At 38.1% G+C, this 17,807-nt stretch overlaps 1 protein-coding gene across 1 annotated transcript; it reads right to left on the minus strand.

The window, feature by feature from the left end:
* Positions 1-14,909: 14,909 nt before the first annotated feature.
* On the minus strand, positions 14,910-17,550 carry LOC133796724 (cytochrome P450 86A8). Its single transcript, XM_062234370.1, has one exon. The coding sequence runs from the start codon at positions 17,115-17,117 to the stop codon at positions 15,414-15,416; it is 1,704 nt and encodes a 567-aa protein (XP_062090354.1). The 5' UTR covers positions 17,118-17,550; the 3' UTR covers positions 14,910-15,413.
* Between the last annotated feature and the right edge of the window lie 257 nt (positions 17,551-17,807).

Here is a 17,807-nt window from a genome sequence, read left to right on the forward strand (position 1 = left end):
ATGTGGTGGTGTGTACATATGCAGCCGCTTGACCACGACGGTCAAGGTGTTCTCAGAGGAACTAGGGGGTTTACCCTATTTTTGCTGCTTAGGTCGGCGGGATTTTAACTTTTCAACAGTAGTGACCATTTTGTACTGAGAACAGCTTGTAAACGTTTTGTTTAGCTCTGCAGAGCAGTTTGTAATGAAAATCTCCATTACCTTTTTACTAGTTTTATACCTTGACCTGTTAATTACACTTAGAGCACGCTTTTGACCAAAGGACTCAGGTAGTGAGTCAAATTTCCGGTCCACCGTACACCGTAACTGTTCTGGGGTAGCCAGGGCGTTACAGTGCAAGTGGAAGTTATCATTGTCAAGTAAGTGTTTCTCCAAATCATCCAATTTTTTTTGGTGATTTCTTTATATAGAAGGCATTGTGAAGGGATTTTTGATTGAAGATTATAGTGGGAATAGTGAAGTATTGTAGTGAATTGGTTTGCTCTATTTGAGAAGATATTTGGAATTTGGGGAATATTAAAAAAACAAGGGAGGTGTTGTCCAATTTTTCGTAGCATACTATGGGGCCTAAGAGAAATTGTAATGCCCCAAATTTCCTAATAAGTTTTAGGACTTTGATTAGGAGGCCGGGAGGGCCATAATTGATATATTATGCTATTTAATAATCATATGCATGTTCATGTGAATTATATTATTATATGATGGTAAATGCATGCATATGAGAGTATTTATAGTTATGAGGGCATTTTGGTAATTTGGCCTGTTGAGGGCATATTTGTAAATTGGGTGCATATTGTAATTTGTAAATGAGATTTTATTATTATGGAGATATATTCGAGCTATTCGGCATGAGACGATCCTAGATTATGAGTTAGCGGTTTAGTCATAACGGGGTCAATTTTGGGGTAATAGAAATGTTTATTTGATGATAAATTGGGAATATTTGAGATCAGGATGGAATTCTGGAAGTTTTGACTATAATGTCCCCGGGGGTGTTTTTGGGACCCCGAGCCTTAGGTTTTATTTGAGGTTACTTAAGCTTGAAGCAGCTTGTCAGATAAGAACGTACGTTAGAAAATCTCTCTTCCTTCCCGGAAGCTTATTTTACCGTTCGAAGCCTTTTTGAAGGAATCTCGAGTTCTAGGAGTCAGAATCAAGCGAGGGTCGAGGCATAGCGATCCTAGGAAAGATTAGAAGCTTCTTAACCGAAGGATTTAACGGAAAACAACCCAATCAAAGGTAATCTAAGTTTGAAGTTTTTAGTTTCTAAAGTTTTTAAGTTTAGAATTGGACTTTGTGAATTGTTGAGTTTTTGGTTGGTTTGAGCTTCAGGTTTTGGTGGTTTTGGACCATTGGTAAGTTTGGGAACTTTGATTTGATGATTTGGAGATGTTTGGATGGGTTTTTGTAAGGTTTTAGAAGTGGAAAAACGAAGAAAAATGGCTGGTGCAAAGTTGGGCCGCGGCCCTGTTCTTGGGCGCCGCGGCCCTAGCTTGAGGAAGGTGGAGGAGGCTCTGCTAGGGGGGCGGGCCGCGGCATGGTCCATGTAGGGCCGCGGCCCTTAAGGGAAAAATTGCCCAAAAGTGTGTTTTTGTGATGGAAACTTAACTCTAAGGGCCTAGGATCGATCCTACTACTTAGTTGAGTGGGATTCGATGTTCCGGAGGCTTGGGTTGGGTTTGGAAGTATTTAATTACTCATTTTGATGAGGTTTTATATTTGGTTATGACTAGGTGACCGCTAAGGGCTTAAAGGTTGATCGTTCTCAAGGGTCGTTCTTTAAATCGTTCTAGCTCTAATCTGAGGTAAGAAAACTGTACCCTGTGTATATGTGACATGCATGGCTATTAATGATGCATGTTGGTTGATTATTGAGTATGACATGCATGGCTATTAATGATGCATGTTGGTTGATTATTGAGTATGACATGCATGGCTATTCTTGATGCATGTTGATTGACTATTAAACGTGACATGCATGGCTGTTATTGGTGCATGTTGGATTGCTGGATATATTGCATATGATGCATGACAAACTTGTGACTGGGACATGCTTTGTATACTGGGTATGATATTGTTCAGAGCTTGTGCCTCTGTGGTTGTGCATGGTCCTAATTGTACTAGTATCTGTTTAGTAAGCATGCTGAACACCTTGTTTACGAGTATTGGGCATGTGATATATAATTGGTGGCATGACTTACTTGTGTATGGCACTGACTAGTCAGAGACCGACCCTAAGGTCGATGAACATGCATTGAATGGCTCTATGGCATTAATGCTAGACCGACCCTAAGGTCGATGAACAAGCATTGAATGGCTCTATGGCATTAATGCTAAACCGACCCTAAAGTCGAGAATCATGCATTGAATGGCTCTATGACATTAATGCTAGACCGACCCTAAGGTCGATGATCACGCATTGAATAGCTCCATGGCATTAGTGCGGGACCGACCCTAAGGTCGAAGAACTTATAAGCGCTTGCCTGGTCTATGACCAGATGTTTATAGCCAAGGTATATGTAACGCCCTGGCTACCCCAGAACAGTTACGGTGAACGGTGGACCGGAAATTTGACTCACTACCTGAGTCCTTTGGTCAAAAACGTGCTCTAAGTGTAATTAACAGGTTAAGGCATAAAACCAATAATAAGGAAATGGAGATTTTTATTACAAACTGCTCTGCAGAGCTAAACAAAACGTTTACAAGCTGTTCTCAGTACAAAAAGGTCACTACTGTTGTAAAGTTACAATCCCGCCGACCTAAGCGGCAAAAATAGGGTAAACCCCCTAGTTCCTCTGAGAACACCTTGACCGTGGTGGTCAAGCGGCTGCATATGTACACACCACCACATTAGCTCTACACTCAAGGCTAGGTGAGCTTCTCTTTCCCTTTACCTGCACCACATAGCACCCATGAGCCAAGGCCCAGCAAGAAAACATAACACTTAATATAAACATTATCAAATGATTATCATTATAATCACACTGAGCATAAAGCTTGCAAACAAGTGGGTGAACACCACATGAGGTCCTGATAAACCACACTGAGTGACTGACAAGCAAGTCACTAATTCAAATGGAAGAGTGGCTGATGGGTAAGCCACTAGCCTTCAACAGGTTCTGGTAACCGTTCTGAGTGACTGCCATACATGTCACTAATTCAGATGGGAGAGTGGCTGCTAAGTAAGCCACTAGCCTCCAAGCGCTTATTTCATTCATCGACCCTCGGGGTCGGTCTGGCATTAATGCTCTCTGAGCCATTCAATGCTGGTGATCTATCAGATCAAAACTTGTTGGCTTGCGTGACACACACTAAGGCCGTCCTGACTAATAAGCCAGCTCAAAGTGATCAGTGCCCAGTACCACCCCTGAACCTGACTAATAAGTCACAGCTTCACAGTTGATACTAGCACCCTTGCCAAACCTGACTAATAAGTCAGTGCCATGCACAAATGAGCAACATATGCTAAGCATTCTATATTCAATCCATGTCCATATTTTCACAATCACATGCCTCATGTATATCCACGCATGTCATATTTGGGGTGCAGTTTTCTTACCTCTGGTTCGAGCAAGAACGAATAAAAGAACAACCCTGAGAACGATCGACTTTTTGGTCCTTTAGCGGTTACCTGGTCATAACCAAATTATGGGGTTCCATCAATAAAATGAATAATAAAAGGTTCCCAAACCAAAACCTAATCTCCGGTACCTCAAACACCACTCAACCGGGTAGTAGGTTCAATCCCGAGGCCTTAGGTTTGAATCCCCATGCTAAAACACATTTTTGGCAAAATTGACCTCAAGGGCCGCGGCCCTCCCCTGCTGCGCCGCGGCGCGCCCTTCAGCCAGAAGGGGCCTCCCCTGCCAGACGCCAAGGGCCGCAGCGCTCCCCTGCTACGCCGCGGCGCTCAGCCCAGAATGGCTAAGTCGACCACACGAACCAGTTTTCTCCCCTGAGCTCTTTCCTCTCAAACCAGCCCTTCAAACCCTCTCTAAACTTCTTCCAAACAAACAATTAAACCCCCAAATAACACCCATGGCTCACCCTTATCAAACCCCAATCAAAAACAACAAGAAAACTCCCTTTAATCCTCACTTTCCACATCAAATTCTAAAGCTGAAATCCCAAAACGAAAACAGAGCAAACATGGAAACTAAGAGCTAAAAACTTACCTCAAGTTCAGGTTATGGTGCTCTTCCACAATGGAACACTCTCCCAAAGTACCAAGGCTTAGCTCCCAAGCTCAAACCTTCAACAAATTCACAAAACTCACAAGGAAGGAGAAGCAAGATGAAGGTACGGGAAGAGGAGAAGCTTACACTCTGTTTTTACTCTGTTTATCCACAGCCTTCCAAGCTTAACATATATCCAAGCCAAAAGACTAAAATACCCCTAGGTCTTTAAAAGTTTCTTAAGCCAACCCAAGGGCAACTTTGGTACTTTCCACCTATATCGTTAATCATAATTAACGCTTCCCAATTCCCGCTAATCTCAATATTCTCAAACTCCAATATTTCACATCCCGTTACCCTTTAATGCCCGGTAACCCTCTAATCATTAAAACACCCCGAGACTCACCCCGAGCCCCGAGCTTAAGCCTGTTATGACCAAACCGTTAATTAACATTCCTTGATCGTCTCATGCCAAATAGCTCGAACAAACCCACATTATAATGTGGTCTCAAATTATATCACCAACATGTGAATAAATAATCAATTTACCCTCAACGGGTCAAATTACCATCACACCCCTGTATAAAGAAATATGGACACATATGCATGCATTTCACATCATATCATAATATAATCAACTTATACATGCATTTAATCAATTAATAACATAATTAAGCAAGTACGGCCCTCCCGGCCTACTGTTCACGCCGTTAAATACATCGGAGAATTCGGGGCATTACAGTATATGACCCCGGTGACTGTTTGTCACATGGCTAGGGGACGCTGTCCATAGCACGACTCTATAGTCGGGAGGAAGGTTATGTTAGTGACCATTCACCATGCACCTATCCTGATCAAACTTATGAAAGAATCACTTATCAGTTAAGCCCTGGTGACCCTATCGTTACATGGCTAGAGGGAGCTATGCTCATTATTGTGACTTTTGGCATTTGTCAACTATTTGCTTGGACTGATAGTCCTGAATGGTTATTATGATCATTGTTGATATTATATTATGCTTTATTGTGTTTTCTTGTTGGCCTTTGGCTCACGGGTGCTATGTGGTGCAGGTAAAGGCAAGAGGAAGCTGGACCATCCTTGAGTTGAAGAGCTTAGGTGATGATGTGAACATATGCAGCTGCTCGTCCTCCATGGCCGAGGTTTAAAGTGGAACTAGGGTTGAACCCTGTTTTGTCGCTTAGAACGGCCTGTTGTAAATATTTTCTGTAATAGACTCTGAAATTATATTTTCGGGATCCCAATGTATATGTTAAACGTTCTAGTGAAACGTTACATCTTAACCAAAGTTTTTAATCCCTAAACCGCTAATCATACTTAGTTCACGATTTTGGCCAAATGACTCGATTAGCGAGTTTAGCACTGTTTGCAAGGCACACCGTAACGGTCCCTGGAGTTGGGGCGTTATAGAAATCCTTCTAGGGCATCATCTTCTAGGAACACCAATAAACCATCTTCTTCTAGGCCATCCACTTCTAAGGAACCCGAACCACCCCCAAAATATGATGTTACAAAATTCGCAAGTGAGGCCGCTTTTGAGCGCTATACAAGGATACGTAAGAGGAAGGTCATAAGTGAGCGGGGTTTTGAGTATACGAAATCACCATGTGAACTCTCGACTTATGAAGAAATTAGGGGGGAAATTCAAAGAAGGGGTTGGGCTATGTTTGCTGCAGAGGATGTTAGTCATGCAAACTTTTCAGTGGTGTTAGAATTTTATGCAAATTATGTGGAGATGAAGAATACATAAGTATTTGTTCGAGGTGTTCAAGTTCCGGTTGGTATGGACACTATTGCTGGATTGTATGATATGCCAACGTATGAACGAGAGGAGGATGAATATCATCAATGGGCTCATGGGGATAATATTAATTGGGTCGAGGTGGCGGAAACTTTAAGTATACCGGGAGCCCGGTTTTCAATTGTTGGTGGTGTTCCTAAATATCTTTGGCGCTATCAATTGAATCATGTGGCGCGGGCTTGGGTGCACTTTGTGAGTGCAAGGCTAATGCCGACTACTCATATGTCGGATATCAATAAGGAGAGGTTGTTGTTGGTTTATGCCATTATGACTGGCATGACAATTGATGTAGGCCGAGTTGTTAGGAAGAGTATGAAGGATATCAGTATGTTAACCACTACGGGAGGATTAGGTCATGGTTCCTTAATCACAGATTTATGCCGAACATATGGAGTGGTTATGTTTGGAAGTGATGTCGTTCGGAAACCCATGTCGGCAATTTCTAAGAATAGGGTGATGGGTTATGAACTACCTTCCTTAGAAGCACCACCACCTCGGCAGCGTGCTGTTGATAAAAGACCCCGATTAGATAAAGTTGATGAAGAGGATAATGAAGCGGATATGGAGGGTATGATTCCGGAGGAGCATGCGCAAGAAGTACCGGTTGTACAGCCGCCTGTTCAACCTGCAGCTGGTACTCGTGATCCCTAACTGCAGCTGATGCAGAATCAATTTCAGTATTTGGTTCAACAGAACAATTATCAGATTGTGCAGCAGCAGCATATGCAGCAATACTTGGCGCAGCAAAGTGAGTATCAAATTGCTCACGTGGACCAGCTAAATGCATTGGTCAATCGGTGGTCTCTCCGGAATAATGAAAATGTGGCTCCATTTCCTTTACCATCTCAGTTTGTCCCGTATCAACCGCCGCCGCCGCCTCCACCATTTTAAATGTCTATGGTAAGTCTCTTTTCCTTTACTTTTGTTTTATTTTATTTTGTTTTCAAAAGAAAGAAAAAAAACACAATAAAATATCTAACATTGAGGACAATGTTTAGGTTCAGTTGGGGGAAGAGATTTATTGTTGTTTATCGTGTTTGTGTTGTTTTGGTTTCTGTGTTGTTTTGCTTTGGTTTTGGTTGTGTTAGTCGTGTTTTGTTTAGGGTGAGAGTTGAATCAAGTTACCAATGATTAGCCAATGATAATATGATTGAATGATGAATTGTGTAAATTGAATGGGAATAAAACTAAAAAAATCCGTGTGCTTGGTTGAATATTTTGTTCTATATATTTTTTTAAACACTTAAATAATTGAGAGCTTAATCATGATTTTGATAAATTTTATGTGATGGAATAAAATTTATGCTTGCTAAGTTTGAAATAGGAAGGGAAGATTGGATTGGTTTATCCTAGAACTTGTTTGCTTGCTTTTTGAGGCGAAATCTTAGATCATGCATGCTTAGAAAAATGATTTAGGCAATTTTGGACCGTTTGAGCCTTTCAAGCCAACCTTGATATGTTTAATCCTTAGTTACCCATTGTTGAGCCTAAATTGACCTCATTCCAGCCACCTTCTTTGGCTTTGAGTTAATAACTTGAAAACCTAACTATTATTTTGTCTTTCCCTTGCGTGTACCATGAACATATGAATGATAATTGTGATTGATTTGTAATAGGGGGTTATGTATGACAAGTTGTGTCAACAATGGAGAAAATGCATTTTGAGAGAAAGAAGAGAAAAAGAAAAAGAAAAAAAAGAAACATAAACAAGAAAGAAAAAAAAAATTTCAATGATGAGATAACATTGCACTCCAAATTGTATTATCAAGGAATAAGTTTGGGGGAGTGTAATGTTATATATATATATATATATATATATATATAAAAGAGAAGAAATTTTTTGTTTATGCAATTTCTCTCGAAATGTTAAGATATTGGGAACAGTGGGATTGGACATGTGATTTGTATTCAATGTAGAGTTGGTTGGTTAGTGTTCATGGTATATGTTGAGCTTAAATGACTTTGTCATCCACCTTTGCCTAAGCCATTCAGTTATAAGCTTGAAAAGACCTATTGATTTCTGAGCATGTTTTGTCTACATTAGTGGAGATTAGCAAGTATAGCAAGCTTATGAGATATTATTTGGTTGTTGGATTGGAATGGAAACTCAATGAGCATAAAGGAATTCAATTACATATTATTTGTTAAATCATGATTTTGAGGGCTATTATTTTTGTTGTTTAATTGAATGGAATGAATGTTTCAACTGAAATTCTGGATTACAAGTTGAGTTCCTTGAAGATTATATAAGTGAGTTATTTGTCATAGCTTGAGGCTTAGTATTGTTGTTGGCTTGATTCAAAAATGTGTGTGTGTGTGCTTTTGTTATTCGTTGAGTTGTTTGTTTTGGTTTACTCAAGGACGAGTAAAAGTCAAGTTTGGGGGAATTTGATGAGTCTGTTTTTAGCATAGTTTTAACGTGTGTTTAGGGTAATGTAATGTCCCAAATTTCCTAATGAGGTTTAGGACCTTGATTAGGAGGCCGGGAGGGCCATAATTGATTTATTATAGTATTTAATGATTATATGCATGTTTATGTGAATTATATTATTATATGATGGTGAATGCATGCATATGGGTTCATATATTAATTATGAGGGTAATTTGGCCACTGTGGGCGTAATTGTATATTTTGGGTGCATGATTGTGATTAATTAATATAGCCACATTATAAGGTGGATTGGTTCGAGCTATTCGACATGAGACGATCATGAGAATGTAAGTGTTCGGTCTAGTCATAACGGGTTTAAGTTCGGGGCTCGAGGTGAGTCTCGGGGTGAATTTAATGATTAGAGCATTACCGGGAATTAAAGGGTAATGGGATATGATTTATTGGTATATGGGAATATTGAGAATAACGGGAATTTGATAGCGTTAATTATAATTAACGAGATAGGCGGGAAATGACGGTTTTACCCTCGAAAGCTTTTAGAAGGATTTATTTGACTTAAGGGCAATATGGTCTTTTGACCTTAAAGATTTATATCAGCCTTAGGAATTTTGGAAGGCTGTGGATTGATATTAAAACAGAGCCTATCCTCTCTTTCTCCCTTCCTTCACGTACAAGTCCTCCTTCACCCTCTTCTTTAAGTTTTGAGAGCCTATCTTGAGGAAGCAAGCTAGGGAGTCAAGCTTGGGGAGGTTAAGCTTGAGTTCAGCCATTGGGAAGGATTCAAATAGTGTTTAGGGTAAGTTTCTACCATTAATTTCTGGTTCATACTCTGTTTTGAGTTTTAGCTTTTGACTTGTGAATCACTTGTAGAAAGTTTGAATTAATGGAGGTTTGGGTGATGTTTACTTTGGGTTTTGATGAGGGTGAGTTGTAGAGGATGTTTGGTGGTTGAATTGGGTGTTAGGTTGGGGTTTGGGACAAGTTTGAAGGGCTGGCTTGAGAGGAAAACACAGGGGAGAGTTGGCTGGTGCGCCCTGGTTTCTTGGCTGGTTTGCGAAATGAGCCGCGGCCTGTCCATGGTGTGCCGCGGCCTGTGATGGCTTTAAAGGTGAAAATGGCTCTGTCAGGAGGGTGAGCCGCGGCCCATCAAGGCAGATTTGGCCAAAAATGGGTTTTTGGCCTAAGGATGCTAGCTTAAGGCCTCGGGGTTGATCCTAGTACTCGGTTAAGTGGGGATTGATGTCCCGGAGGCTAGATATTGGTTTGGAAACTTATGTTGACCATTTTTATTGATGGTATCTTATGTTGGTTATGACTAGGTGACCGCTAAAGGACTAAAGGTTGATCATTCTCAAGGGTCGTTCTTTAAATCATTCTAGCTCGACTTTGAGGTAAGAAACTGCACCCTGTGTATATGTGACATGCATGGCTATTATGATGCATGTTGGTTGATTACTGAGTATGACATGCGTGGTTATTATTGATGCATGTCGGTTGATTATTATGTATGACATGCATGGCTATTCTTGATGCATGTTGGTTGACTATTAAACGTGACATGCATGGCTGTTATTGGTGCATGTTGGATTGCTGGATATATTACATATGATGCATGAGAAACATGTGATTAGGACATGCTTTGTATACTGGGTATGATATTGTTCAGAGCTTGAGCCTCTGTGGTTGTGCATGGTCCTAATTGTACTGGTATCTGTTTAGTAAGCATGCTAAGTACCTTGTTTATGGATATTTAACATGTGGTATACGATTGGTGGCATGACTTGCTTGTGTATGGCACTGACTAGTCAGGGACCGACTCTAAAGTCAAGAATCACACATTGAATGACTCTATGGCATTAATGCTAGACCGACCCTAGGGTCGAAGAACTTATAAGCGCTTGCCTGGTCTACGACCAGATGACTATAGCCAAGGTATATGACCCCGGTGACCGTTTGTCACATGGCTAAGGGACGTTGTCCATAGTTTCGACTCTAGAGTCGTGAGGAAGGTTATGTTGGTGACTAATCACCTTGCACTTGTCCTAATCAAACTTAAGAAAGAATCACTTATCGGTTAAGCCCTGGTGACCCTATCGTCACATGGCTAGAAGGAGCGATGCTCATTATTGTGACTTTTGGCTATTGTCACCTATTTGCTTGGACTGATAGTCCTGAATGGTTATTATGATTGTTGTTGATATTATATCATGCTTTATTGTGTTTTCTTGCTGGGCTTTGGCTCACGGGTGCTACGTGGTGCAGGTAAAGGCAAGAGGAAGCTGGACCATCCTTGAGTTGGAGAGCTTAGGTGATGACGTGTACATATGCAGCTGCTCGTCCGCCACGGCCGAGGTTTAAAGTGGAACTAGGGTTGAACCCTGTTTTGCCGCTTAGAATGGCCTGTTGTAAATATTTTTCTGTAATAGACTTTGAAATTATATTTTCGGGATCCCAAAGTATATATATTAAACATTCTAGTGAAACGTTACATCTTAACCAAAATGTTTAATCCATAAACCGCTAATCATACTTAGTTCACGATTTTGGCCAAACGACTCGATTAGCGAGTTTAGCACTGTTTACAAGGCACACCGTAACGGTCCCAGGAGTTGGGGCGTTACAGGTAAGTTTGAGTCATTTTGGTGGAGTGTTATGCGGTATTATAATTGTTTTGGTATGTTTGCAGGAAATAGGAGAAGAAAACGTGAAGTTTGGGAAATGACTGAAAAATCAGCTTAAATTGGGAAATTTATGCTAAATGTTGACAAAAAGGAGGTTGAAGACTCATTTGTGGAGATAATTGTTCGATTTGGAGTTTGGAATCAAGATTTTGGAAGAATTAGAGGGGTCGCGGTGCTTGAATGAAGAGTTGCGGCGCAAGGGAGAAGCAGAGAAGGCTATTTTTCTGGAATTTTGAAGGGCCGCGGTGCTCGCTGAAGTCAGAGAGGGGGCTGTGCATGAGTATAGAGGCACGCCGTGGCGCTTGGATGCTAGGGCCGCGACGCGTGTGGCTGTACGTGGCCTGCAGAAGTGGAAAAATTGTTAGATATTTTAGGTTTTTTTTTTTAAATACGTTTTAGAAGTTAATTAGGGGATTCTATTCATTATTAGAGGTGTAGAGAAGTCATTAGAGGCAGAGGAGAACATTGAAGACCTAGAGTTTGATTTCTTATTTTCTTCTGTAATCTCTTTATTGGAGTTTATGTTTATATTTAATTTGATTAATTTCATTATGTCCGCTTTGAACTAATCTTGTTATTAGGGTTTTAGTGGATTCTTCTTGAAACCTTTGATCTCTTAATGAAATTTTCCTGAATTTCTTTCTTCTACTGTGGATTATTTATCATATGCTTAATGCTTGTGAATGTTTGATCATCATTTATATGTTTATATGATTTTAACCTATACTCTGAAAAGAGAATGATAATTATGCTATAGGTAAATAATCACAATTTTATATTAGACGAAAGTACTTTTAGGAATTGTGTAGTTTAGGGATTATGTGTTTGAAGCCTGCAATATATTGATTTACTACAGAGATGTAGGAAATAGTATATTGTAGAGAATTATAGATCCTAACAAGACTATAATATATAATTGTAATCTGCTACCACAATAGAATTAAGAAATCTTGAGAATTGGTTAGAAATCATAAGTGGATGGTTGATGAAACTAAAACCCTAACTTCTGCATCTATTGAATAAAATCAAATTTCATCTCTGCATTTCTTTAAGTGCTTAGTAGTTTTCTTAATTTTTAGCAATAATTATTTTATTTATCAATCTGAAATTATTATTCAAATCAATTAGAATTAGAGGTTAATTATTGGTAATTAATATCAGTCTTCGTGGGATCGACACTTGACTTATCATATATTACTTGATTAGACCGCGTATACTTGCGTGTTACTTTTTGGCGATCAAGTTGTTGGGGATTTATTTTTCAACACAGGTGGTTTTTTTTTCCGAAAGAGAATACAGAAACCAAACAAACTCAAAAAGAGAAAGGCATATCCTCTAGCAAAATTAAGGCAGCCATTGGAGTAACCCCTCCATCCCAAAAGCCAGAAGTTTTACAATGAATAACATTCTTGGCTATACAGTGTGCAACTCTATTAGCATTTCTAGGACTGAATCTTATACCCTTTAGGCCAACTTCAGCTGCCTCCCTACAGATATCAGCAACCAGCAAATCCAATGTCCCACTTTCAACATAGGTGGTTTGTCTAGAGGTAATGAAAACAAAATAATAAGCACGGAAATGAAAAAAAAATGGAATAGAATAAAATAAGATTAAATATAAATAAAAAATGATTTTTTAAAAATATATATTTTTTATGTTTTATTTTCTATAATTTTACTATTTTTTTAAATTTACTAACTCAAGTTTTAAAAGATAAGATTTTAAAGTTTCATAATTACAAAAATTTAATTTTAGAAAAAACAACTAAAGAACAAATAAAAAATAGTTAAGAATCAACTTGACAACAACTCAATGTATCAATATAAAATAAATTAAAAACAATATACATCAAACAACTAAGAGCACTCATAATGGATGCTCTACTCCATCTTTTAAAATACCTCCCCAAAACATACATTTTTCTATTTTACCTCTAAGTTTTACATTATACCATAAATCAGATTCTCTATATATTTATCTACATCATTTAAATATTATATCTTTAAATATATTTTATTAATTAATGTAAAATAAAATAATTGAAAAAAAGAAATAATAAATATATATACTAAATGAGAGAGAGCTTATAAAGAAAAATAATAATATTAAAATATTATATAAAAGATATGTAAATATTATGTAAATGTAGATATAGATTAATTGAAGTTTGTGCATAGTTATTATAAATATATGTATAAAGGAACTGATGGAAGATGTTTTTGTGAGTTTTAGCTAAATATTATAGAGAAAGTGTATTACAAAATACACCACCAAAACATACTTTTTTTTTATAATTTACTTCAAATTTTTATATTATATCATACATCAACTTCTCTATTTTTTCTCTACATCATTTAAATATTATATTTAAATTTTTTTTATTCATTTTAAGAAATAAAATAATTAAATATAATAGTATCACACTTGTATATATTCAAAAGTTTATAAAAAAATAATAAAATATTTATAGCTTGATGAATAGTATTTCACTACATATGGAGAAATACTATTTATTTAGGTAAAAAAATATAACTTTACATCACCTATTGGAAGATTATTTAATAATTTTTTCTCTATATTTTAAAGAATTAGACATTTTACATCATCCATTGGAAGTGCTTTAATCATCAACCAGAAAAACAAATTTAAAAATAACTAAAAAAAAACAACTTGAAAATAATATAAATAAGAGTTAATATACTAATTAATGTGTTTGAGAAAATAAATTAGGTTTTAAACATAAAATTTTCTCACAATTTAAGGTGAAAGTATTGACTTCTATTAATAATAAGACACTTAATATAATAAATTGATGACGATGAAATTTTATAAACAATTTTGCAACAGATGGTACAATTTATGAGTAATGACTGAGACACTTTTAATTTTCAAATACTGAAAAAAAAAACAAGAACATGTTTAATGGTTCAAATGTCAAAAGTCTCCTCACAGCTACTGCTATACCAAATCCATCATATATATAAATTAATACTTTAAAATAGGAAATTTTTTACAACTAATAGTAAGTACCAATGTACCATATTTAGTGCAGGCTTAGTATCACACCATTAAAGCTCCAAATCAACACGTCGTTATTGGAATTTGAGTAATGCTCTTTCATCATCAATCTTAAATTACACAAGTCACTGACAGCACTCTCAATAGTTATTTTACTCTATTTTTAAAAATATTTTCCTAAAATATATATTTTTCTATTTTACCTCTAAGTTTTACATTATACCATTCATCAAATTTTCTATTTTTTTTTCTATATTATTTAAATAATATATTTTCAAACATTTTTTATTCATTTCAAATATTTTCTATAACTATCAATAATATATTTATATGTTTACAATATCTATCTATATGTAATATCATATAATTATATTATAATTTAAATTTATCCAAATTTATAGATAAACTAAAATATCAATAAATCTAAAAAAAAATTACAAACAAGAAATTTATTATTATCAAAGTATATTTTAAGAGTATTTATTGGAAATATTTAAATATAATATAAATATAATAATTTTGGAAAGATTAAAAAAAAAAGAGAAATAAAAAATTAATAAAATATTATGTTGAAAGATAAATAATATTCATCAGATATATTTTTTTACTATAATTATATTTAAAAATATTTGTAAAATGAATTATCTAATATAGATATTTGCTCACCGGCTAGGAGTGCTCTTAAATAGGTTGAGTAGATAGTTGAGACACTTTCCACTTCTATATAATTTGCATAATTTGGGCAAAAGCTGATACTAAATAATATCATAAATAAAGCACTTTAAAGCGCTGCTCAATTATTATGACAATAGGAAATACTAGCTAGCTCAAAAGAGTCCATTTTATTCAAAATAAAATTTGTACTTAATGATACATCTTCACTTACACAATCAAAGCAATACTAATAAATTAATGATAGTCTTTCTTATAAAAAAAAATACAACAACAAAATGAATAAAATTGCTGTTTGAAGAAATTCATATTGTCTGAACAAACAAGAACAAAAAAAAAGAATAAAAAAAAATAATTTGACAGTTGTCTTTTGCACCACTTGCAAACAGTTCTATATATAAAATCACCTCTCTATTTATCTCACTTCCCAGTCTCTTAATTACCTTTCTATCTTTCGTCAGGGAACCACGAGTGCCTGACACGTGTACAGTTGAAGCATAAAAGATTTCTTCTTCTGGGTGGCTAAAGCTCACTGTAACACATATAACCCTGAAACCAAACAACACGCGTGGGCCCCATCTCTTCTTTAAATGTACACTCAGATTTCAGACCGACCTCCGGACCCTCCTATCCCGACATCCAAACATGCCCTTAATTAAGCAACCCCAACTACCATCTCACTGTTATTTCCTCCCCTTCCTCCATTCTCACTGACTCCGTTACATTTGCCGTTACGCTTAACGGCGACACTAAACGATACTGTATTCGTCGTCGTTTTCATGGCTGCCTCCTTTTCACTCTTCAAACTCGTCAGTATTCCCTCCAAATCCCTGGGCTGTAGATTTACCTTAAGACCATACTTCATGAAAAGAGTCAACGACATCTTCTGCTCCACCTGGTGGCCAGGGACGACGCTCAGCCGATGCTGCAGAAGAACCGCCGCCGCGATTGACTTCATCTGTAGATAAGCCAGATCCTTCCCGAGGCAAATCCTCGGCCCTGCATTGAACGCTACGTACTTAAACGAGTCCATCATCGTGAACCTTTTCCCGTCAGGCGAAAGCCAACGCTCTGGGCGGAACTCCAGGCAGTCCTCGCCCCAGGTCGACTTCATTCTCCCCGTCGAGTAGATCGAGTATGTCACGGAAGATCCCGCGGGAACGAAGGTCCCGTCCGGCAAAACGTCATCGTGGACGACATGCTTAGAGTCCTCTGGCACGGACGGGTACAATCGGAGAGTCTCCGAAAGTGCAGCCTTTAGGTAGACCAGGCGATCGGCCTCCTCGAAGACCAGCGGCTCTTCTGTCCACGTGGCGACATTGCTGCCGCGTGTGTCGATCAAAACAGCGCAGATCTCGCGAAGGATCTTCTCCTCGACGGAGGGGTTTTGGATGACTAGCCAGAAGAACCAGCTGAGGGCAACCGATGACGTGTCACGTCCAGCTAGGATGAAATTGAGTGCCACGTGTTGCAGGAACTTGTCTGTGTAGGACTCTTTCTTCTTCATGAACCGGGATAGTAAATCGTCGTGCGGGTTCCCGTCCTTTTGCTGCTGATTCAGCAACTCGAGCTTACGTGAATCTATCACACTGGATAAGTACTCCTCAATGTGTTCCAAGGATCGGCTCAAGCTGACTTCCATTCCTAACCGGAGCCATTTCTTCAGCTTCCAAAGTACCTCCGGTAGAATAAAACGTTGGAGCGACGCTTCGGTGGCTCGATCGAAAGCCGAGGCGAAGCCGTTCTCGGGGAGTCCCTGAGCGCAAGTCTGAGGGTCTTTACCGAAAGCCAAGCCACAAATATTGTCGAACGTGAGCCGAAGCAATAGATCTTGGAGATCGACCGGCTGGGCTTTGGTCTCGGCTTCTTTGAGAATTGGGCTGAATCTGAGCTTAATGGCACGGCTGACCCATCTAGCCATGGCTTGGCGAAGTGTCCTGGTCGTAAATTCAAGTGCGGCCGTTTTCCTCTGAAACACCCACGTGTCACCATCGGAGTTAAAGATACCTTGACCAAGTAGATCATGGAAGACGGCCTGCCACGTAGGACCTTTCGGGTAATTATCGAAACGGTTCTTTAGTATGTGCTCCAGATTCTTCGGGTCACAAGTGACAGTTACGAGGCCTTGCTTCCTGGCTAGGAATGGGATGGCGCAGATGCAGGTTTGGTACGTACCGCCACATGCGCGTAGGTTATCACAAATCCAGTCATGCATGCGATCACAGTTCTCAATCAATCCGGGTAAACTACCCAATAAGGGCCAGACACGTGGACCTTTCAGTGAACGTGAAATGAAAGTTAACCAAAGCAAGTAAACAGTTATCGCCGTTAAAAGCAAAAAAGCCGTGGAAATCTCCATCACTGAGAATATATCTTCACAACGTATAGTTTTTGCCGGGAAAACTCTTATTCCCGTGAAAATGCCTCTGCTAGCGTTTTCAAACTTCAGATGAGACAGCTGAAAAAATAAGAAGCTAGAAGCGTACGTACTACTCGCTAGCTATATATACGAACGTAAAGGGTATATATGTGTATTAATGAAAAAATGAAACGTAAAAAAGAGCTTGTTTTGATACAATGTAAAGAAGAAAAGGGTTTACCACAATGGGGTATCATATATATATCAGTTATATAGTGATGAACTAATGAGAAAGTAGAGAATGGGGGAGTGGAAGATGAAGAAGTATATAGATAGATATATAATAATGAGGAAGAAGAGGGGTTGTTAGCAGTGTAAGAAAGTGTAGTTGGAGCTAGCTAATATAGCACAAAAGAGAGTGTTATACAGATAGGTTATATAGATGAGGAGTATTGAATGGCAATTATCGTAGCCAGTCTGGTGGTTTTGACAATCCAGGACTACTCTTTCTCTCACACTCTGACACAGCACTGATAACTTTTCAGAGCTCCTCATTAATGCCCACAAACCGGTCGTTGAGAGGGAGAGAGAAAAAAAAAAGGTACTTCTAGTTTACCCTTCTTTTTTTTTAGTGTTGTATGGGTGAGTTATATTACCAAAATATGTAAAAAATAGTTAAAATTAACAAAA

Source organism: Humulus lupulus, chromosome 8 (assembly GCF_963169125.1).
Source record: "Humulus lupulus chromosome 8, drHumLupu1.1, whole genome shotgun sequence".
NCBI classification, from domain to species: domain Eukaryota; kingdom Viridiplantae; phylum Streptophyta; class Magnoliopsida; order Rosales; family Cannabaceae; genus Humulus; species Humulus lupulus.